This window comes from Panthera pardus, unplaced genomic scaffold (genome assembly GCF_024362965.1).
Source record: "Panthera pardus isolate Hobbes unplaced genomic scaffold, ASM2436296v1 HiC_scaffold_22, whole genome shotgun sequence".
NCBI lineage: Eukaryota > Metazoa > Chordata > Mammalia > Carnivora > Felidae > Panthera > Panthera pardus.
In genome coordinates, this window is record NW_026526788.1 from 73,758,538 (window position 1) to 73,781,868 (window position 23,331).

At 40.3% G+C, this 23,331-nt stretch overlaps 1 protein-coding gene across 1 annotated transcript in view; it reads right to left on the bottom strand.

Annotated features, from left to right (window-relative positions):
* Positions 1 to 950: 950 nt before the first annotated feature.
* Positions 951 to 23,331, bottom strand: part of RAB11FIP2 (RAB11 family interacting protein 2) — a 36,626-nt gene continuing 14,245 nt past the window's right edge. Inside the window, exons 4-5 of the mRNA XM_019459579.2 lie at positions 7,600 to 7,645; positions 951 to 1,747 (exon numbers count right to left, since the gene is read on the bottom strand). Of these exons, the coding sequence (XP_019315124.2) occupies positions 1,520 to 1,747; positions 7,600 to 7,645 (274 nt within the window). The 3' untranslated portion in view covers positions 951 to 1,519. The remainder of the gene's footprint in view (positions 1,748 to 7,599; positions 7,646 to 23,331) is intronic.

The following is a 23,331-nucleotide window of genomic DNA, read 5'->3' on the forward strand; positions in this document are numbered from 1 at the left end:
AATGGAGTCTTCATAGAGATAAATATTAGACAAAAATGAGGTTCATTAAAAGACTGCAGAATAGATGTCTCCAGAGACAAGCAAATTTTCCCTTTGAAAACTGGAGACACAGATTCAGTGTTTCATAATTTATCTTAGATTTTTACGGGAAAAAATAAGCAGATGATTAGCGATATTTTTAGACCACTGTTTTCCACTGTAAATTTCAGGCTAATTTCGTACAAATATATCAAGATAATTCTCGGAAGTATTGGCATTTGGGGGGAACTGACTTAAGAAAAGGGCCAACATATAATTCTGTGATAAACCAATTCTTAAGGGCAGATGTAGAACTGTGTCCAGGGCCACGCTAGTGAAGGTCTGTTCCAACGATTCACTCTTCCTTCGGTGACTCTTCTTTTGGTTCAAGACCCAAATGCAACCATCTGTCCTATTATTTACGTAACTTGAAACTAAGCCTAATTCTTCATTCCTCGAATTTGCTCGTTGCTTTGGGTTATCAGGCATCAGACGATCACCTCCTTTTTTCCCTCAGAATGATTTTCAGATCTAACTTCCTAATATCTTTCGGGCTAGTGATCTAAAGGCATTCAGAATGTCAACAAAACAGACTACCTTAGCTTCTCTTGGACTTAAATGAAACTCAAACGTGAAGACAAGTTACTCTCCTGAAGCTAATCAAGTTTCCTAAAATAGGTCATGCTTCAAAACAAAAACAAAAACAAAAACAAAACTCACAAAACTTTGGATCATTCCTTTCAGAAAAAGAGCAACATCTGATACCGGAATAACACAGGGGAGCAGCTCTGTGAAACCAAGGTTCACAAAGTCAAGAGGGACCTGAAGCAGCTTCCCGGTAACAAACCGTACGTGATACGGTAGCGATGACGATTTTGTTTTGCATCGAGAGAGCACACATAGATTTTCACATTGAGAAACTGGTATCTTAATTTTAGAGGCAACCAGTTGTTCTTAACTGTTTTAAAAACACATGTATATATGAGGTATATGCATGTATTTTATACACAAAGATACATGAACATATATTCATGTACACATACGGATGCATATAAAACAGGAACTTTTTTTTGAGTGTTTACAATGAACGGTATTCCTGCAGCTAAATGTGTCTACAAACCGACTTCTGAGAAACCGGCCACGGCGTCGATTCTGCTTGAGGAGAAATCTATTCCTGAGGAATCACAAGTCGTGTACTTCCGAAGCTGCCCCTAGGCCTGTGGCAGGTTCGTGGGCGACACCAGCACCTAAGTGAAGCCGAAGGAACTGCTTATTCATGGAGAATCTGGCCCCTTTTCACTTTCAAAGTGTAAATAATTTAGCTCACTTCACAGGTCACTCTTGAGAGTCCCTGCTAGTATTTACACGGAACGTAGTTTTTCGCAATGAAGGCGAGTATGTAACGAAGCCTGATCATGTGGTTTCTCGCAGTACCGAGATTTCCTTCTTCCTTTGTCTCTTTTCTTCCTGCCCCGAACGCAAGCACAGTACGACTGGCTTATTAACTGTTGGCGAACTTGCCAGCTTTCCGGGACGGTTCGTATGGCACTCTGAGGATACTGGGCGTCTCCTCCATGACCCTTACGAGGAGGTTGTCGATGTAGTCCTCGAGTTCCCGGATGTGCGTGTCTTTCCTCCTGAGGAGCTCTTTGTGCTTCACCAGCTCCTGTAGGACCTCCTCGTAGGTCAGACCACGATACCCTGCGGTGGCATCAAAAGGGTTGCTGTCCTGGAACAGGAGAAAGGTGGTCATTTCAGTAGACAGAGCATGGCCAGGGGGAGGGGACGGCAAGGTAAGAATTATTTGGAACTTCAACTTTTGGTTTTTCAAACCCCGATCAAGTTTCTTCTGTGTCCTTGGCTAGAACCAATGTGACGTTCAGAGTGGCTAGCCAGTCCTGAGGCAAGAACTAGGGTGGACACACCAAAGCCTCGATTGTAATTCTAAATCTTTCTAGAACGGTTCCTTACGTTGTGGACAGTGTCCTAATAGACGAAATTGACCACACAATTTAGGATTAAGAGATAAAATGCTCTACCACAAACATAATTAAAATAGACAAAGACTAAAGATCTCTAAGATTTGACTTGGAAAAACTCGACGTAGCTATGGAAAATTATACATTTGCACAATAGCTTAGCCCTCATGAACTGCTTCTACTGAACTGTGGTTTAATGCTGTGACTTTGGCTTTTTACTGAAGATGGTTTCAAAAAGCAGCCGTGTCAAATCTGCTTCTCTAATTTGCTGTAAAATGTTCAAGTCATTCAGAATTAAACCAATGAGCAGCCTTGTAAGAAGCCCCGTGGGAGTAATTCCTGTTTTAATTTAGAGGCAAACAAAGCTTTTTCTCCCCTCAGTAACTGGTCTATTTCCTCCTCCTAGGACTACTACGCACATAACTCATTTCCCCTTTTGCCCTGGTTATTAGGAAACTCAGAGTTCAACTACAATCATGTTAACTAACACTTAGGATTAGTGGGTCTGTGTTCTCTCATTCACTCATTTACTTATTTTGCTAACTTTATCCTATTGATGAACGTTCCTTTTTACACAAAAATAATAAAACAGAAAAAGACATGGATTTGACCTTTATTACAAAGCATTCTAATATTAAAAGAAAAACATCTGTCATAAATTTAATCAAAACAGCACTGGAACGTCACCTATGGTGTGTAGTATTTAGATTTTTCATTATAGTATATGTGTATATATGCTATATATATATATATATATATATATATATATATATATATATATGTCCAAATATAAAGTAACAACTTTTATGCCTTTTTTACACAGTTCTGTCCTTAATCAACAACTTAAAAAAGGTTTTTATCACTTTCTTTCAAAACATTTCCATTTGGCTTTAAGGAAAAAAAAACCCCTGTAATACTGAGGAAATGGGTCTAGCTCTTAAGGACTAACTGATCTAATCTATCCAGTGGAGGGTAGAGAACGGGGACTGCTGGGTAAATGCAGAAAGGCCTTTGACTCTTTTTTTCTCTCCACTGGGTTAAATTTGTCTTTAGTCCTTTTTCAGGATCTACTTTAATTTGACATGTGTCTGGTGCTCACGAGGAAAGTCAAAGTGTAACTTTGTATCCCCTCCTCCCCCCCCCCCCCGGCACCTTGACTTTGCTGTCCGGAGAAACACCTGAAGTACAGATACCCATTCGATGCTTAGGTTATCAAAGTCACTCCCTTCTCAAGGATAAAGGAAAAATTCAGGACCCAAAACTGGTCCAACGCCACGGGCATCTGAAGCAGTGAGCTCTGCTCGTTTAAAGGAGGAAACGTGATTCAAGGCATAAGGGTCAACAGTAGGTAATCCGTGGAGAACAGCTGGAAAATAAGGTTCAGGACAGAGGGCCGAGAGGCTGAAATGGTAGGTTCCGACAGACTGTCAAGGATGCCGGATGCTCTTGTTAAGGACTTTTGAGACTTACTGCAATGGTGAGGAAGCCATGGAAGGTTTCTACACAGAGGCAGAGTATGATTAAAGCGAAGTGCTAGGAAAATTAAAATGGGAGCAGTGGGTAGGATCATTTGGAGGAGCTTAGTTGTAAAGCTACTGAGTGAAACATTAAAGACAAGTAATAAAAGCCTCCAACAGATTAGCAGAAAGGACAGAGCGGATGCTAACGGAAAAGTGAGCTTCAATTCCATAAGATTATATTTAAAACAACTTATTTGAGCGCTAGAAACTGGGAGCAGATACAACTTTATGAGTCATATTACCTTTGTCCCTAAAAACATTTAAGAATATTACTTCACAACAACTCTGGAGAGAAGTGTTGGTTTACTTTTTATTCTCTTCTCTCTCAATCTTTTGTAACAAGACGACTACACACACACACACACACACACACACACACACAGACTCACATGTTTACTAACTTACATAACTGGTCACGAGCAGTTTAGAGATATAAAACTTGTAATTTCCTAACCACATTCTTGTTAAACATTTATTACATTAAGCAGATTTCTAAAGAAAAGATAAGCTACAGTAGTACTCAATACTGAGGTAAGTATATTTTTAAAATGTCTTAAAAATAAGCTAAACTTTCTTACTGTAACCTCAGTAATTCTGCATAGATTTGAGACAGATACCGGCCTAGGCCTCACTTCCCTTATCTGATAAATGAGATGTTCGCCACGGTTCCTTTCAATTCTAAGATTTCCTGGTCTACAAAGCAATTTTTTTCTGAACTCCATTTTGAAAAAAGTAGCGACATCCAACTCATGTGACTTCATTTATCTAATAAAACATTTACCGAAAAACAGAGTTCTTGTGCGAACTGCAGGGGTTCATGAAATTGCACTAAATGGGGTTCATTACTGCCGAGTTGACTGTTTTATGTGTTTTCTTAGTTTAACATAATAACAGCGTCAGCCTGAGTCTCTCTAATCTTAATCAAATTACACATATATGAACTGATTCCTCCAAACTAATTAAGTGACGATACACAGTTAGAAAATCATTCAGATGGTTATATTCAACGCCACACCAGGACTATCAGATAATGTAATGGAAATCGTTTTTAAACATTTCTGTGAAGACAATGAGGGTGAAGAACATGTCAAAGAATCCTTATTTTGACATGTGTAGTTTACATTAAAGCCACGATATGAATCGATCTAACAATTTAATCTCTCAAAACAATTACCATAAATACCGCTCAACGCTTTAAAGCCATAATCTGGCGTAGAAAAGCCACTACTTGGCTTATTTTTTTCCCCCCTCCCGACCATCTAATACTTATATATAGACAGATTTCCTGGAAATACATTTCTGGCCTTCTCAATAAATTTTCCATTTGTCCTTTTATGTGAAAATTTCCCCCCAAATTTCTGCATTGAGTTTCTAGGCAGGAAAACATCTTAGAAACACATGTACTATAAACTATATTCTGGAAAAGAATATAAAATAATTAAAAACAGTTTTGTGCTTAGTTCCAGGTTTCATCCCACAGTTGAAAGCCAGTTAACCCTTCTAATTTTGGGCATCAGACGCTCACACTGACCGACCTATTCGGTTAATACATACAGATGTCTCCTCCTGTTCGTCGATACAATTCCCAACAAAATAATACAGACTAATATTAACACCTACAATAGGGAATGGAGTTATTTGCTGGTTACAGAAGTTCTTTTGCTTGAAGAGGAAAACTCTCAGGCAAATATAAAAATTAACTATTTTTCCAAAAGATATTTCTAACACTGTTCTCAGAAGAACTTCTAAAACTGAGAAACCTCCAAACTGGTGGAGACTCAAATAACCCCAGCAGGGCTCCCAGGTACTCAGTATTTATTCCTTCAGCACTCCGTACAGACGGCACATATGTTTTTAAGCTGTCTTCTCGTATTGAAATTTAACGTAAATTTGTCTTCTCTCTTCCCCTCTCACGACCCATCCTTTGTCATCCCCACGGAACTTCGGTTCAAAATTTCCATACGCGGATATCAGACAGTGGGGATTGGGTGAAGGACAGCAGAACCCTTACGTGAAGTTTTCCAATCGGAATTTTAAGTAGCACAGTTGTACGAAAGGCTTTTGAGAATTACCAGGGAGCTATTTTTACTTCACACGTAGCCTAGCCTTTTACACCGGGAAATGTATATTTTTTGCAATATTGAAATTTAAACAAAAGCAAATTATCAGGACTCAAAATAACTGGAGATTTAAAGAGAGGTTGTCCTGGCAACCAAATATTGGTGGGGCACTAACTGCCATCCAAGGCGGCCAGGGGAAAGAGACAGAAAGATGAAGGCTTGGCATTCTCTGATCTTCTCATTATTGTTCTAATGAGGAACTTTGCTCTGGGAATATCATCTCAGCTACTTTCACATCTTTTGTCCGACTGCCTTCACCTCCCTTTCAGTTCTTAATTAGGCCTTAAAGAGCTCGCGCTGCCCTTTCAACTGGCTACTGCTCCTGTTTAAACACTGCGCTTTCACAGACAGGTGTTGGCACCAGCATGGAAGACGTACAAACTTAATTACAAAATACTAGGCCCAGAAGGGGAAAAAATAACTTGGGGGATGGCTCTTATTGGCGAACTTAATGTAAATTACTTCAAACATCTTATAATCTTCAACAGAAGAATTGTTCAGATGCTTTCCCTCAATAACGATCCGGAGAAGGATGAGCTTTCTCCTCTTAATTGCATCCTGCGGTAAATTAACAACACCTAGTAATCCTTCAACTGTCATTTAGAAGAGTTAGTATTCCAGAGAAAAAGAATCGCACATCAAGGATTCTTTTATCACCTTTAAATCCTTTAACTAAAACAATTTTCACATTTATATTTCTTTAAAGAATTCTAAGGATGCTTCTACGGCAATAAATCGCAAGATTGGGAAAAGTACATTTACAAGCACACAGAAATTGTAATTAAGGTTACTTAATAAACAATAGCTGCACATTAAATCGATTTTTTGATGTTGCATTTTGTTTGAGATTAAGTAACCGCCTGATAGAATTCATTTTACTATCTGATCAAAGGCTGACTTCATATATTCTGACATTTCTCGCCAGACTGCCATATTATAAAGACTCGAGTATTTATGAAACATCAAAACTTATAAATCATTTACATAAAACAGCAAAAATGCAGTACAGAGTCCTCTGCTTCTATAATGTTTTCTATAATTTTAAATACAAATAACTACATTTAGAACGGTTTATACACCACACCAGTTTCTTCTAGGCATATCACATCATAGAAAATTGCGATATGTTATTGCTTTAAAAAATTCTTATTATACATCTGGATCACACACATTAAGGACAGATGGTTCAAACAGCAACCACCAGCCTCTTGGAATAAAGGCTCTATTTCTGTTATTCAGTGGGAATCCAGTTTTCTACCGAGAACATGTGCCCATATTTTTGTACAGTAACTTACTCTCTAGATTTTAATGCTTTTAGAATCGACCGAAGATGCAGTGAACTCTGAACAGAGATCCAAACCTGGACTTCAAACACAATAAAATGAAGTTAAGATATCTGAATGATCCTTGCAAAATGTGAGTTACATTTAGACGGTCGCTTCCAAGCCTGTTAATATATTTGGTTTTGTTCTAAGAAGGTAAGTGTCCTAAAGGTTCTTTCAAAGACTCCCCCGGTTACCTCGATCTCTTGCCAAGATGCTTTTCCTATTGTTGGAAGTTAACAGGCAGTTTTATTCTTTCTTCGATCTTTGTCACAACAACAAAAATCGTCCACTTTCTCCCCACGCTCTCATTTCAGAACCGTGATGTTGACCTTGACCTACAGCTTTCCCATTAATTTTAAAAGTCTGTAAACAAAATGTGTAGATTCTAAATTGGCTTCAGTTATATCTCTAATACTGCTTGAATCTCTACACACCATAAAGTCACGCCCTATCGTACGTTAAAGACTGAGTTTGAATTTTGCTTTTCTTCTTTCTCCCCAGATGACCACATTAAGCTATAATCCAAAGGTAACTGAGGGGTTCAGGATGAAGGTTTTTTTCAAAAATGTATGCCAGGCAGAAGGTCAGTTTGTGGTTTCTTTTCTGATGATGCACTAACCCCCCCTCGGCAACTTACCGGGATTTTCCTGAGGTCCTCATTGCTTGTTGGATTCATATGAAAACTAAGTAACAAAAGACAAACATCCATGTTAAAAGCGTATCACACAGTCCACAGTGGTTGAGGAAACAAAAACATAACGTTTTTAACCCACACTGCAAGAACAATTTCTAAAGTCCTAATTTACTTGGACGAATGAAACCTAATCCAGGATGCAGAAGAAAAACAGTATTTACTCAACATCCTAAAGTATCTATAATTTTAAACTTTAAAGGAAAACCCTCCAGTTATTATCAGAACTGAAGAACTATATATAAATAGATACAGTTTCTAAACATCTTTAAACATAAGCGATTTTACCTAGCAGGAGAGTTTATAAAACTGAATTTTATAACTTACTCATTTTACATACATGCACTCACCTCAAGCCTTGTACTATAAACTACGGAGAATTCAATAAATGTAGGTTGGAAAGACTGGAGAATACATGAGTTAAAGCAATCTTTTAAAAACATTATACAGGTATTAGAAAAATTAACTTTTATACACTATCCTCTCAATGAGAACGGAGTCAGAGTTGTATGAACGATTTCCGTCATTAATGTGATTTCCAAGCAACTGGCCTTCAAAATTTAAATACCCAAATGGACCCAAACAAAATGTTTTTCTTCCATGCGGAGAGTAAGAGAACGTCACAGCTGAATGCTATAATGATTTTCTTCTTTGAAACATGTCCATTAGGAAGGGGCTGTGACCAAAAAGAGGCTGAACTTCAAAGCCATCTGATGAGTAAATATTTCATCATTGCCATTCAAGTTTAACTCTGACCCGGCACTTAAGAGTATTGGACATTAGAGCCTCGACAAAGCATTACTGTCCTCGGAACCTTTTTATCCCCCCTCACCCCAACAAAAAGACTTAACTGTAAAGTATAACATTTTTTTTTTCATTATCTGTGCTTTATCAGCCAAATAATTGGAATCCTTTGAAGAAATTCACTTTTAAAACTTTTGGCGGTGTGCACGAAAAGTCTCAGCTGGATGCGGTGTCTGGAAAATCCCTATCGCTGCAGGTGCACGGCCCAAGCGGTCAATCTGCAGGGCCTCTGTGCACATACCTGCACGGGAGAATAACTCACAAACCCGACGTTTCATCGGCTAGGACTGAGATCTGGAGTGCAAGCTTCCAGAACTGATTGCTGACCTTCTCTATAGAATCCCTGTGGATAAATGTGGTATTTCAGTAGAGCCGGGTGCCACGGCAGAGCACATTAACACACGTTTTAAATACCTACAAACGAACACGCCGTCAGCAGGCTGACGCGGCTGAGCCACTCTCTCCTTCCCTGTCTTTGTGGTGTTCTGTATGGTTCCAGACTAGAGTCAGTGGTGCCAGCAAAGCCGCAAGAGCCTGACAAAAGAGTGGCTTAAGAGAAAATACCAAAAATAAAATCCGTTATCGTACGGCACGGCTAGGCCGGGGGTGCCGTGGGAGCAGCTAACACGTGCGGTTCCCGTCCTGCCCATTTTTCAGTCCAAGGCGGCCCACGGCAGACCAGTGGGATGACTCCCTTCCGGCCGTCGCCTCACAGCACACCGCTGTCCCGAAGAGGACAAGAGACACATCCAGCTTGCGGTTTCCCTCCGTCCCACTGAGTCTCAAGGACAACACGATTTACAGTCGGGGCTGCAGCACGCCTCGGTGGTTAAAGGAGAGGAGTGACCGAGGGCCCCGGAGCCAAGTGGCGTCAACGCAAATCCTGATTCTGCCCTAATCTTGCCGTGTGACCCTGAGCAAGTCACTTAACGGTGCGTCGTCTGTAAAATGGGGGCTGCGGACGCACCTGCACAGAGACTCCCGGAAAGACGAAGAGTTAGCAACATGGACAACACCCAGCAGAGTGACCCACAGGACGTGTTCGGCAAATTACTGAGTAAACATCTACCCAGCACTTGGACTGTGCCAGATCCGATTCTAAGCACCTGACCAAAATTAGCCCATTTAATCTTTACAACCCTCAAGGTGGGTATGACTTTCACTTTCAGAATAAGGAAACGAGTCGCAGACAGGTTAGGTAACTTGAGTGTGGTCCCACGGCTGGTAAGAGAGGCGGGGCGGGGTGGGGTATCTGGCCCTCGAACCTGTCCTCTTCACTGTGACACAGAGCCCGAGCCCTGCTCTCTGCTCACTGGGCACCGGCGGCACGGCTGAGGCCCGGAACAGGCAGGACGCGTGGATTACCCAGAAAAGAAACACCACCTCCCTTTGAGTGGGCACACGGCAGAGCTGTGGCTGGGGAGGTGGGGAGCACGCCCTCGAGAGTCCAAGCTTTCGACCACAGGGAGGAAGGAGATGTCCCACCACAGCAATTAGCTGAGCAAGGCCAAAGTCAAGGGAAAAGCAGGATTCCAGATCAAGTGAAGGATGGGTTTGGCAGAGAGAGAGGGCTCTGAAGACAGACACCGTGGGGCCTGGGGCTGGGCGACAGCGGTGCCTTGGCAGGACACTGAAGAGACTGGAACGCAGGGCTGCGCTGGGGGGGGGGGGGGGGGGGGGGGGGGGGGTGGGGGAGGGGGGAGGAGGGGGGGAAGGGTAAGCAGTCCCTGAAGGCTTTGGGTGCAGAAGATGGGGCTCCTAGACCTGATCTGTGGAGCAACAGGCAGGGTTTTGACAATTTAAATCTTCCTTCATAAATGCCACTTAGACAATTCATGTCCCATGGTATAATGACAGCATTACAAGAAATAATTATGACCGTACAAGTATCATAAACATTATTATGCTGATAGATATTTCATTCTGCATCTCAAGAAGAAATTACTGAACTGAGAAATACTGGTGGTGTAATTATTGTAACACAGATTTTTAGGAAGGAGACCTTTAGGACACACGTGTTACCCAAATCACGACACCACCACCACGTAATAACCAATAGCTTTAGCCTATGGAACTAAAGTGAAACCGTGGCAGTCTGAAAAATGCCCGAGAGTTCTTAGGGATGATTACATCACAACGGTCGCAGGCTGGAAGGGAAAAGGGGGTCGTGCGCAACAATGCCGGCCGTCCCCAGGTTCCCCACTCTGGCTGAGGGCTGGGACTGTCCAGCGGCCCACAGCACAGAGCGGAGGGACAGGGCTCTTGCACGGGGCATTGTCCTGAAATCCAAAGGCACAGCCCCTCCCCTGTGGCCGGCTTTATTTTCACACACTGACGTGTCAAACACATGACAAAGTCAGTCATTCACGGCTGCCTTTTTTTGATCTGTCCTTCAGGGGGAAAAAGAGTTAACTGAACTGGATTGAATCAGCTTGGTGAAAAATAAAATGTCTCTATTTATTGAAGTGTGGCACCAATTTGTGTTATCTTTCTCTTTGGACTGCTGTCCTCCTGTCAGACAAGATACCGAATAATACAGTCTGACTGCTCAACTAAGCTGTTGACAGGTTAGGGAAAATGGTGTTTTTAACCAGGTATAGGATAAACTTAGACATGCTCCTACTGAAAATGTCTATACGAATTTCAACTTACGATTAAAACAAACTTAATGTTAGAAATCAAAACGGAAGGAATTTGGGGGTGATAAATAAAGAACTTTAAAGCAAATTTTAAGCTGATGAAAACATTTTGAATTCCCGTTTTCAAAAAGATTTTAAGCCAAGGAAGTATTTTACCTTAACATTCTAGCGTTCTTACGTAAAAGCTCATTTTTCACCTTGTGATATTTCCCCCATTTTAAAGAATTGGTAAACTCTTGACAATTTTGAAATTAGTAGTGCTCGAACAGATTTCAAGGAGCCATTAGTATCTCTTTCATAACATCACTTACTAATTTATTTTGAAGGTAAAATAAATACTGAGTAAGGAAATAAGTAAATTGGTGAGAACTTGAAACTGTCCTAAAATGTCTACTAGAGACTAGCCTGCCATAGACAGGCCAGAGAAGTCTACCAATCTTTACAAAGTGATCAAACCGATCACCACACAAATCACTAAGCATCTGGCAGTGATCATTTTCTTCTCTGTCCTTCATTTTCTCTACCAAATACCAACCTTGGGAGCAAGAGTATCTATGAAAGGGCAGACACTATCAAGAGCAAAAATGTATATACAGGGCTTGTCAAGAAAAAGAAACGACGACAACAACAACAAAAACCCAGAGAAGAGCAAAGATCTATGAAAACTGATTAACTGTCTTGTTAGCATAAGACAATGCAAACTGTGTAAATTCCTGGTTCTAGGATTTTAAATCTTTCAGTGAAAAGTCATGTAACAATGCTTGAAGCACTTTTGAAGGCGTTTAAAAACAGGTATTATTACGTCTTCCATAATATCTCTTTCCAACCCCCATTACTGCTGAAATTATAAAGCTAAATCCATTTTGGCCTACCACCTGACTCACTGTGTATCTAGTAAGTGAATTCAAGTCACCTGCAAAATCCAGGAGGTAGGTGACCCACCTGGCTGGAAGGGGGGGGGGGCAAAGAAGGAAAGGAGGGGGGTAATAATGGAGTCACTTTTCTCAAACACCATTCAATTCCTTACTGAGTGAGGATGGGAAAGAAGAAGAACTTTAAACCATCACAGAAGAACTTCTGACAGCATTTTCAAAGGACACTATCCTGTCGATCTTCTTGATTAACTGTAAGAGTAGGGACTAGACCCCCAGGGCTCCTCCTCGGTGGCAAATGTAGTTGGGAGAGGAGTATATCCTAAGAACTACACGTGACGTGTTAACACTTTTAATGAATCTGAAAAGAGGAAAAGAAAAAATGCCCCATTTACAGTGAAGCAAGGGCAAAGGATAAGGTGAGCCTTACGACAACGGATACTTAAAAAAAAATTTTTTTTAACGTCTATTTGTTTTGAGAGAGAGAGCAAGCACGCATGGGGTAGGGGCAGAGAGAGAGGGAGAGAAGAGAGAATCCCAAGCAGGCTCCACACTGTCAGCACCGAGTCCGACTCACGACCTGTGAGATCGTGACCTGAGCCGAAATCAAGAGTCGGACGCTTAACCGACCGAGCCCCCCAGGCGCCCCAACAACTGGTATTTTATTGACCTTAACTGTGGTACCGGGCAACTTGCAGAGCCCTTGACATGTTGACTCACTTAATCCTTGTGATGTGCTGTGTTGTTTCCGTTTACAGAAGAGGAAAGCGGCACAGAGAAGCTAAGAAGTTGACTCAAGGGAACAGAGTTACTAAGTCGAAGAGTCAGGATTCAAAGAAAAGCAGCCAAGCTCCGCCGCCCGACCTCTGGGGCCATGAACCCCGCTTCTCCCGCACAGGTGTTCTGAACTGTGAGCTCACAGAGGGCTGGTTTCAAATATAAGGTATGTCAACCTAGACACGGATCTTACAACCTTCATAAAAATTAACTCAACATTGATCACAGGCCTAAATGTAAAACACAAAGCTATAAAACTCCTAGAAGATAACCCAGGAGGAAATCCAGATGACCTTGGGTATGGTAATAACTTTTCAGATACAACACCGAAGGCATGATCCATGAAAGAAAGAACAGATAAGCTGAACTTCATTAAAAATTTCTGCTCCGTGAAAGGCATTAAAGAGGATGACAAGCCAAGCCACAGGCTGGGAGACGATGTTGGCAAAAGACATCTGATAAAGGACTGTTATCCAAAATATGCAAAGGACTCTCCAAACCCAACAGTAAGAAAACAAACAAACCCATCGGAAAATGGGCCCCACATCTCAACAGACAACTTCACCAAAGAAGGGATGCAGAGGACATTAACATATGAAACGATGCTCTACATCCTGTGTCATCAGGGAAATGCAAATTAGAACAACGAGACACCATGCCACACCTGTAAGAACGGCCAAAGTCTAGAATACTGACAACACCAAAGGCCCATGAAGACGGGGAGCACCAGGAACTCTCGTTTATTGCTGGTGGGAATGCAAAATGGTACAGCCGCTTTGGAAGATAGTTGGTGGTTTCTTACAACACTAAACATACTCTTACAATACGACCCAGCAAGAGCACTCCATGGCATTTACCCAAAGGCGTCAAAAATTAGGTCCACACAAAACCCTGCACACAGAAGCTTGATTCATAACTGCCAAAGCTTGGAAGCAAAACGTTCTTCGGTAGGTGAATGGATAAACTGTGGTACCACAGACAGTGGAATACTATCCAGTGCCAAAAAAGAAATGCCCTATCAAGCCATGAAAAAAAGACATGACGTGCATATTACTAAGTGAAAGAAGCCAATCTGAAAAGGCTAAACTATAAGACATTCGGGAAAAGGTAAAAAACGACAGAGGCGGTAAAAAGATCAGTGGTTTTCAGGGTCTGGGGGGAGGAAGAGATCAACAGGCAGAGCCCAGGGACTTTCAGAGCTGTGAAAACACTCTGTATCATACTATAAAGGTGGACACGTGTCATCATATATTTGCCCAAACCCACAGAATGTACATCACCGCAAGTGAACCCTAAACTATGGACTCTGTAGAGTTACGATGTGTCATTGTAAGCCCATCGATGTTAACAACGGTACCACCTTAGTGGGTGATGTTGATAATGGCAGAGGCTACACATGTGTGGGGGTAGGACACATATGGGAAATCTCTGTACCTTCTGCTCAATTTTGCTGTGACCTAAAACTGCTCTAAAAAAATAAACAATTTGTATTTTAAGTTTGCCTTTTGGGAATCGATCTAATTCCTGGATTCCCCGCCCCTTCTGCTAGAACTTACTTGAAGAAAGAAATGACACTCTGTTAATCTTTTCAGTCCTGGCATCTGACCCAGTGCCTAGAGCATGGCAGATGCTTAACAAATAGATGTTGACAACAGCCAGTGCTTAATAACAATGTCTAGGAACTGGGCTAATACTTGACCAAGGAAATCAATGGTAGGCCAATACAAATTTTAACAACAAGATTTCAAGTCCCCAAAGAGCAGAGGAAATCATTTGTCTGAGTAACAAAGATTAATTAATTATACCTAGACCTGACGGCATATTAATGGAATGTCTTTCAGTTCTTTTTAAGATAGGAAGAATTATCCTGAGGCTTATACACTGCTAATATGAATTGACCTAAGTTTCAAATCGGTGGCCTATAATAAAATCAGTTCAACTAGCGAATCTATCCAGTTTACCAATCAGGTCTACCAGTTTGAGTATTTGGCCACAATACAGATTAATTTGAGATTTTTCTGGCAAATCCAGAAAACACTGATTCCGTAGAGGTTCAATGTTAAAGGAGTTTAAAGAAACGTTAATGATCCTCTTTACAAAAGTCCTAAAAAATAAAGTATCCAAAGAGAGATTCCACTAGTAAACACAACCTTTAGCATATTTCGAGAGGGCTTCAGAGGCAAGGTGGAACGCAATATTTTTTTTTTCCTTCTTTTTAGGAAAGAAAAAGTTAGCTCCAAATCAAATTAATGATATTTTAGATTAAAATACTACATTATCTCTCCTGGGACTGGGCACACACACTGAATACCTGAATGGCAAAACAAAACCTAATACGTAAATGTCTACGGGGATTAACTGTAATTTACTTATTAATATTCTCACAGGATGTCTTTCATGAGATCTCACAGGCAAGACAATTAAAACCTGTGGTCAATGACACCAGGAGATCATGGACAGCAAATTCAGAGCAAGCTGCTTTCCAATCATGAATAGTAATGAATATATTGCTGAAGATGTCCTAAAATTTGAGGACTTAAGAGATCTATGAAATTAAGGTACATTTCATCAAGAATATCATATTCAATCCAATTTAACTTGCCATTTTCTCCTGATGAAGAAATGAAATAATTATTTTAAATACAGTAGGTCAAACCATTCACAAATTTCCAAACCTAAGCCCTATGGCTTGTACGATCAAGGCCAACCCAGCACCCTTGATCAGCCTTTTCTTGTGAGAGGCTGAGGACCTGGGGAAAGGAAACTCCTCCCTGGAGGGAGGGGAAGGGGTGACAAGTTGGCCCTGGGTCCCTTTGGCCTAAGCAAAGAAGGCCAGAGAGCACACAATACTCTGGGCCAAGAGTACCAAGCTGGCTCTGTACCTGGGACAAAGTCAAGTTGCGGAGAGGAAGTCAATGGAGCCCTCTGGTCACCAGGGAGGCCTCAGAGGTTCAAGAACACCCTGCAATTAGGCCCCTGGCCAGAAAGCAGCAGCTTCCCCAACCCCAGTCATCTTTGCTGAGCCTTCAAGGAGGGACGCCCCAGGCAGCCAGACTTACCAGGGCCCTTCCATTAGGTGATCTGCACCCCAGACTCCTGTGCATACTCCCTGGAAGCAGAGCTGCTGGGGCAACTGGGAGATTTCTGGCCACTCTACACCCTCAGCTGAGAAGGCCAGCCCTGAACCTTTCCGGGTGATCAAGAACTGATTTCACAGGGCTACGAAATTATAAAATTTTGCTGGAAAATATATTGTCTTGTGTAAAAATATACTCCCTAGACACTCCAAAAGTCGGTAAATATAATTATTTTTATTGGAAATTATACATTATACTGTATCCCTCAGCCAGCTTTTTCTGAATGGTTCTTCATTATTAAAATGGTTCTTTATTATTAATAGTAAAAAAAACTAAGAACATTTTATTATTTTTTTTGAGAGAGAGAGAATGTGGGCACATAATCGGGGGAGAGGGGCAGAGACGGGGAGAGGGAGAGGGAAAGGGAAAGAGGGGAGGGGGTGAGAGATTGAGAGAGAGAGAGAGAGAGAGAGAGAGAGAGAGAGAAGAGGGAGAGAATCCCAAGCAGTCTCCGTGCTCACTGAGGAGCCCATAGCGGGCTGGGTCTCACGACTGTGATCATGACCTGAGCCGAAATTAAGAGTAGGACACTCAACCAACTGAGCCACCTCAGCACCTCACGACGAACATTTTAAACACAGGAATCCACTGATTTAAAGGGTGTACCTTGTCCCATTTGCAAGCTTCTGACGCCACAGTAACTTCCTCATATTCTTGCTCCTACAAGCGATATAAATAAAATTACTTTTCACTGCCAACGGTTTCTATCCGAATTTAAAAACTGAACTTAGAAACGTGGCTTCACTGGCATCATTCTCTGATTTCCTGAGTGTCTCTTCCTGTTCCGGCCCATATCATACATGCAGTAGCCATGTCGCTGTTCTCTGGTCTTCCCCACAATTGTTTTCCTTTCACATCGCTCATATGCCAAAAAAATCTTTACACTTATTATAGCATTAGGTGCAAATTCTTCATTCTGATATTCTACGTTCCCATTAACAAGGTCCTATCTCCACGGCTACCTCCAACCTTAATAGTTTCAGGTAGGCTAGGTCCCTGATAGCCACTTAAAACACTAACTTTTAACTCATTTACTGGTCTCATTCTAACCTCCATTCAAAACAGCACTTTCCTCTCTCTTCAGAGATCCATCCTTTGAGGCTCTGACAATTCTACCGTTTCCATGATGCCTAGGCTGCCTGACCTCACCCATTTAATCTCCTGTCATTTTTAGCTCTCTGAGCACTTACTAACTGTACCACCAATTAGCACAATTAATTACGTATCTTGTATCTACCTGCCAATGATCCTAAAGACAGAGACACTGCCTTATGCATCCTTGTTTCACAGTATTGACAGAATTGTCATAGGGGCGCCTGGGTGGCTCAGTAGGTGAAGCGTCCGGTTAGTTCTAAAACGAACATCTTTTTTTAGGATATCACCCTAATGCATACTGTCTTATAGTCTAAAGATAAAAGGCACAAAAAGATGGCATTATAAGACCCTACCCATCCCTATTATTGCATAAAATAAACTGATGACAATAGAAAAATACCTTAAATTTTGGTTATATGTATTTTTTCTCTTATGTGAGGAATATTTTTTAAAACCAGAATGATAGAACATTAAACACATCAACTAATATTACTTCAGGCATATTAAAGAACCTTGAGTGGAGAAACCACTCAAGCACAATCTTATCTTCTTGGTGAAAAATAGAATATAGGACGCTTTCCCCAGCAAAGAATGAAAGAGCCCACCTCCAAATCTGGTTAGAAGGGATACACTAGTGCCTGTGTGAATTTCCTAAGGCAGCGACCCTTTTCCCAAAGGGCACTCTGGAATGTTCTGAGGAGTTTTCTGTAGGCAGCATTTATCTTTCTTTTTAAAAAAAATTTTTTTTAATGTTTATTTATTTTTGAAGGAGAGAGAGAGAGACGGAGTGTGAGTGGGGGAGGGGCAGAGAAAGAGGGAGACACAGAATTCCAAGCAGGCTCCAGGCTCCAAGCTGTCAGCACTGAGCCTGACATGAGGCTCGAACTCACAAACCGCGAGATCATGACCTGAGCCCAAGAAGTCGGACGCCCAACCGTCTGAGCCACCTAGGCGCCCCAGCATTTATCCTTCTTATTTTGATAGTCTGAACTGCCTTCTTTAACAATTTAATCCAAGCTCAGCCACATGAGTTTAGAAAATATTCACCATGATTTAAGGTAAAGCCAAAGCTTAGATATTTACCCTATCCTTATTAGAGCTATGCAAGAATTTCTGAACGCAAGGTCTCATAGCAATATTGATTATAATACTTTTGCCTTGCAAAGTAATACATTTTCTACTTAATACGGAGAATATTTTACTTAATGTGATTTAGTTTATCAAAGATTATTATGGAACATACATCTTGAAAGAAACTAGAAAAACTATCAAGTTTCTTGTTTTCTGCCAAAAGTATATCCTCCATCAATGAGAAACATGAGCCCCTAAATTCGACTTTAAGGTTTAAGTTGAGAATACATTATTACTTGGAAATAATGTAACTTATTTAAAGCGATTATTACATATTCTGTGGATGCCGTGGAAGATGCCCCCACTTTCCGGGTCACCCTGTGGCAAACAACCGTAAGCACTTCACGTGCACCTACATTATTCAATCTCTTCTACGACTCCAAGGTTACCAAGCTGGTTATTCCATTTTACAGCTGAAAAACATGAGGCTTAGAAAGGCTTTAAATAAGACCATACAGGTCTCAATCCAGACCTGAGGCCTAAATCTGAACTCTTAGTACCTCTCCTAAATTCTCTTCAGAATATTCTACTATTACCGTATTTATATTTTCATGTTACCCGGCAAGATCTTTGAGTGGAAGAAGGTAATCAAATAATACGTTCCGAAACAAATATTAAATTATGTGCAGTATGATTCCCATTTTTCATTAATGCAGGGCACTTAATTTCTTTGAAAATGGAAAAAAAAATCTATATGAAACAAATATACTGTTTACCTCTAGGCATCAAACACGTGATGAACCTGAACACCCCCCCCCCCCCCCCCCACCGCCTTTCCCCCTCCAGGATCCACAACAAAGAGGTCCTTTTATTTAACGCAGGGCTGCTGCAGGGCCCTGGCTAATTGGCTCCTTGGTCCCCTGAAGTAGCAAACGTACTTCCTCAGGAACCTACCGGGCAGGGAATGACAGACATAGAGTATAGCTCCAAGACTCCAACTAAAAAAAGAAACGGCAGAATTACCAAGTAGTTAGTAAAGAGCTAATGAAGTTAACAGTATACAGTCACTATTTATAAAATATCCTTTCAAAATGTGTCTCGCATTTTTTTTCAATGAGTTTTCTTGCTAGTTACTAAAATAACTGTCTCTCCACTCATTCCCCAACTTACAAAATCATCTTTGATGGCCAAGGTTAAGCTCAAAGGCCTCTTCCTTGAGGAAGCATTTCCCAATTTCTAGCCAAGTGCTCGTCTACCTTTTTTCTATAGTGAACTCCGTGTGCAACAACACACAGTTCATTCTGCCTGGATTATGGGTCACTGCTTACATATCCCTGTCCCTAGTTTGCGTGGCTACTAGGACTTTAGTCCACTCTGACTTCTATCTTCAAGCCACCCACCCTTAGCCCTAGTAGAGCTCATATGCATGTCTGTTAAAACAATTTTTAAAAACTGGTGAATTACGTTTACTCCAGGCCAAGTTGACTCATGTAATTGCTATTTAAGTGGTATTAGCACTTTTGTCAGAAAGGTTTCTAAGATTAAAATAAATACATAAAATACACACATTTTTATCTGATGTATGACATATTATATTTAACATACAATATCTATATATCACCTGTTAATGTTTGTATTATGTTATATAGTAGTATTGTATTATATTTAACACATCAAATCCAAGAACAATAATTTGTTCTTAAAATATAAGTTCAAGGAGACAAATGTCAAATATCTGGATCCTAATATTCTTAGAAAGTAGCTAAATGTATAAAAAGGAAATTGTTTCGTAATCAGAGTAGTTGCTTTATTTTCTATCATCGGCAGCCATTTAAAACAACCTGGCCACAGGTTAACACTCCTACCATATATTAAAATATAAAAACAGTACCTGTATTTCAAAAGTCAGAGCTTTACTGTTATGGCAAGAAGTAGCCACGGGTGAGGTCATTAGTCATAGTGGTGCAAAAGAAAATGTTCTAAACATAGAAGCTGGGGCCTGGACAAGTAGTGTATGCAGAAGTCAGGGCTAAGTATGAAAGAAACAGAAGTTATTCTCTTGAAAGAAACAAACAAAAGGGTTCCAACAAGGACACGATTTGGTAAACTCAAAACCGCTGGAGAGAAGTACATGCAGTCATTACAGTGCTAAGGTGAACACGCTTTAAATGCATTAAATCCATAAGCAATTACAGAAATCTGCATTGTTGTGTTCAAAGAAGCCAAGTGTGTTTCAGTATTCACAAAATCTCAAGAACTGTTATTACTGTGCTGATACTAATTTCCTTGTCTTCAATAACTCAGAACACGTGATTTCAATTTCTAAAATAAAGTTCTAAAATAAACAAAATAGCAACTCATTAAAAAAAAACCCAAAACTTGAACCTCTCCATTAAGACTAAAATGCCAACTTTGATTCAAAAATAGGTCTGACATTGTTGTAATATAGATCTTCCTTGACTTACAATGGTGTCATGGCCCAATAAACTCATCATAAATTGAAAATACCATAAGTTGAAAACGCATTTAATAATCCAAACCTACCAAACATCATTGCTTAGCCTAGCCTATCTTAAATGGGCTCAGAACACTTACATGAGCCTACAGTTGGGCGACATCATCTAACATGAAGCCTATTTTATCATAAAGTGGTGAATATCTCATGTAACTTATTGACTACTATACTGAGAATGAAAACCAGGATGGCTGTATGGGTACAGAGTGGTTGTTAAGTTGTCTGACCTCGTAACCGAGTGGCTGACCGCAAGCTGTGGTGGCTGCCGCTGTCCAGCCTCATGAGGGAGGATCCTACAGCATTTCATAGGCCCAGGAAAAGAGCAAATCTCAAAATTCCGAAGTATGGTTTCTACTGAATGCGTATCGCTTTACCACCATCACAAACCTGAAAATTCGTAAGGTGAACCATTGTAACTTGTGTTTCAACAAATTTAAGACACTGATGAAAGACACACCATTGGAATGATCCTTGTTTCTTCTGCTTTACCAACCCCCCACCATCCAGACCTCTGCATACAAAAGTAACATCTCCAAGATGTTCCTTTCTTTCCCAACCTCACTGCCAAGTAATCTCCACCAACTCTCGCCCCCACAATCGTTCTAACTTTCTAACTAGCTTTTCTCCCCCTTCCCATTCATGTCCCCACCAGAGTCCCCCAAGCTCCAGTCCCCCAAGTCCCTAAGATAATTACTCTGATCCTATCACAACCTAAGTTAAATATCTTTCACGGTTCCCCAGTGCCTATACAATGTCCAGTCCTTAGCATGGAATTGAGACCTAATACGTACATGCCTGCTTCTATGAACTCTAAGAGCAGGATTTATACCTTGATAACCTCTGAGTTTCCTGTATATAGTAAGTATCCAGAAATAACGCAAATGAAAATACCATTTGATTCTCAGATCTGAAATTTAGAGTAAATCATCTGGAAGGCCTGGATTAGTCACCCTGAGGAGGCAATGGAAAGAATCAGGAGACCTGCAAGGGCTTTCTTTTTATTCTTAATCTTCAGAGTATAACATGTTTATAATAAAGGTCTGCTGATTGTGGGAGTCTTCTGAACCAAAAATCGATGCATACCCCAACAATTTCAAATTTATGCAGGAAAAAAAACACACCAAATGTCTGAAATTGGGAATCTCTAGAAAGTACCGTAAGAGCATGACTGGAGGGACCTGTGAATATTATATAAAAGCTACACTGGTGAAAAACAGTTGCCTTTCTGGCCTTGATCCTGAGAGCTTTAAAGGGAATGAGGAAAGCAAGGTCAATTTGGAATAGACAATTTTAGCCGACAGGAGACAGGTAAAGACTAAACAGAACAGCAAATGTCTAAAACAATTAGAATCATATCATTTGTGTCTTTCCAATGTATTGTTCTCATAATGCACAGGTTCATTAATGGCGATTAACAAAGATTATTAATCTATATGTAGCAAGCTTCCCTGCTTGTTGGTCTTACAAAGAAATAATCCTCTCAAATTCTATCTTAAAAATTAAAATTTACATATTGATTTACAAAATTTGGTGCACTGGGGTCACTAGAATATAATCTTAATACTTTCCTATCAGAAATCTCAAGGGGACTTATATACTATAGCTTGTATTTGATCATATCATAACAACTTGTTCTCTTTAACTATTGGACTCGCTGTGTTATCCTGTGTCCAGTGCCTAAGAGCTCGTTAATTACCTAAACTATATCTCCATAGGTCTTGTTAATTACCCGTCTCCTGTCTCAGAGGACCTTGTTAATAACTTGTACAGTCTCTCTAAAGAGGTCCTAACAACACATTAAAATTAAAGATGCTTTTCTTTTAGCACCTGTCAAGTGCTGTAAATTGAGAAATTTTCACATCAGTTTATTAGCCTACAGTAGTTTTTGTGGATTTTTTTGGCTGGTTTGCTTCTCTCACAAAATCTCTCTGTATCTTAATCTCTCAGCTCAAAATAACAACAAAAACAACAACAACAACAACTTAACAAAGTTTCGTCTTTTTTCGTTATGGAGCTTTTTTTGTTTTCAATTTTGAAGTCTATAAATATCAATTTGCATTAGTGAGTTAGCAAAAGGACGGCATGGTTGGTATCTGCAAATTAACCCATCGGGAAATGTACCAATTAATGAGAGCTATTATAATGAGTATTAGGATGACAAAGGGTAAAAAAAGTTTCAAGTGGCATCTGGGGAGTTCGGCAGGAAAGTTCTAGTTAGTGTTAAGGGAACTCATCATACTGCATATTCCGTGTTCCCAGTCACTGTTTCATTGGACACATTTCTGCAAATCCCGGGACACTAATGGATTAATGGCTCTAAAAATCACCTCAAAAGTTTTTGTTTTCCGTCTCATAAATGAGGCTACAAGTTTTCAGCTATGTAAAAGGTGTATAGCCTGTCATGAATAATAGGCAAAATTATCTTTAATATTAGACAAACAAAAAGTAAATTCTGCTATTAAAATAAACCTCATGCACTTTAAGGTTTACCACGCCAAAGACTGAGTTGTAAATTCACACGGGAGGGGGAGAAAAGGTCCATAAGGAGTGTTATAAAAATGAAGATTTTAAAACTATGAATGGGACTATTTCTTTAGGAGCATTTGTTCGCTATAACTTTTTAAAATCAAAATGTAGGCCTATAGTAAACAGTCTTTTTTTCATGAACATGTTCTGCAACTCCATAATAATGATTACACGCTTATAAGCCTATGGTGATTGGTGATTTGTGAAAATAAGAAACACATTTAAATATACATTCTAGGTAA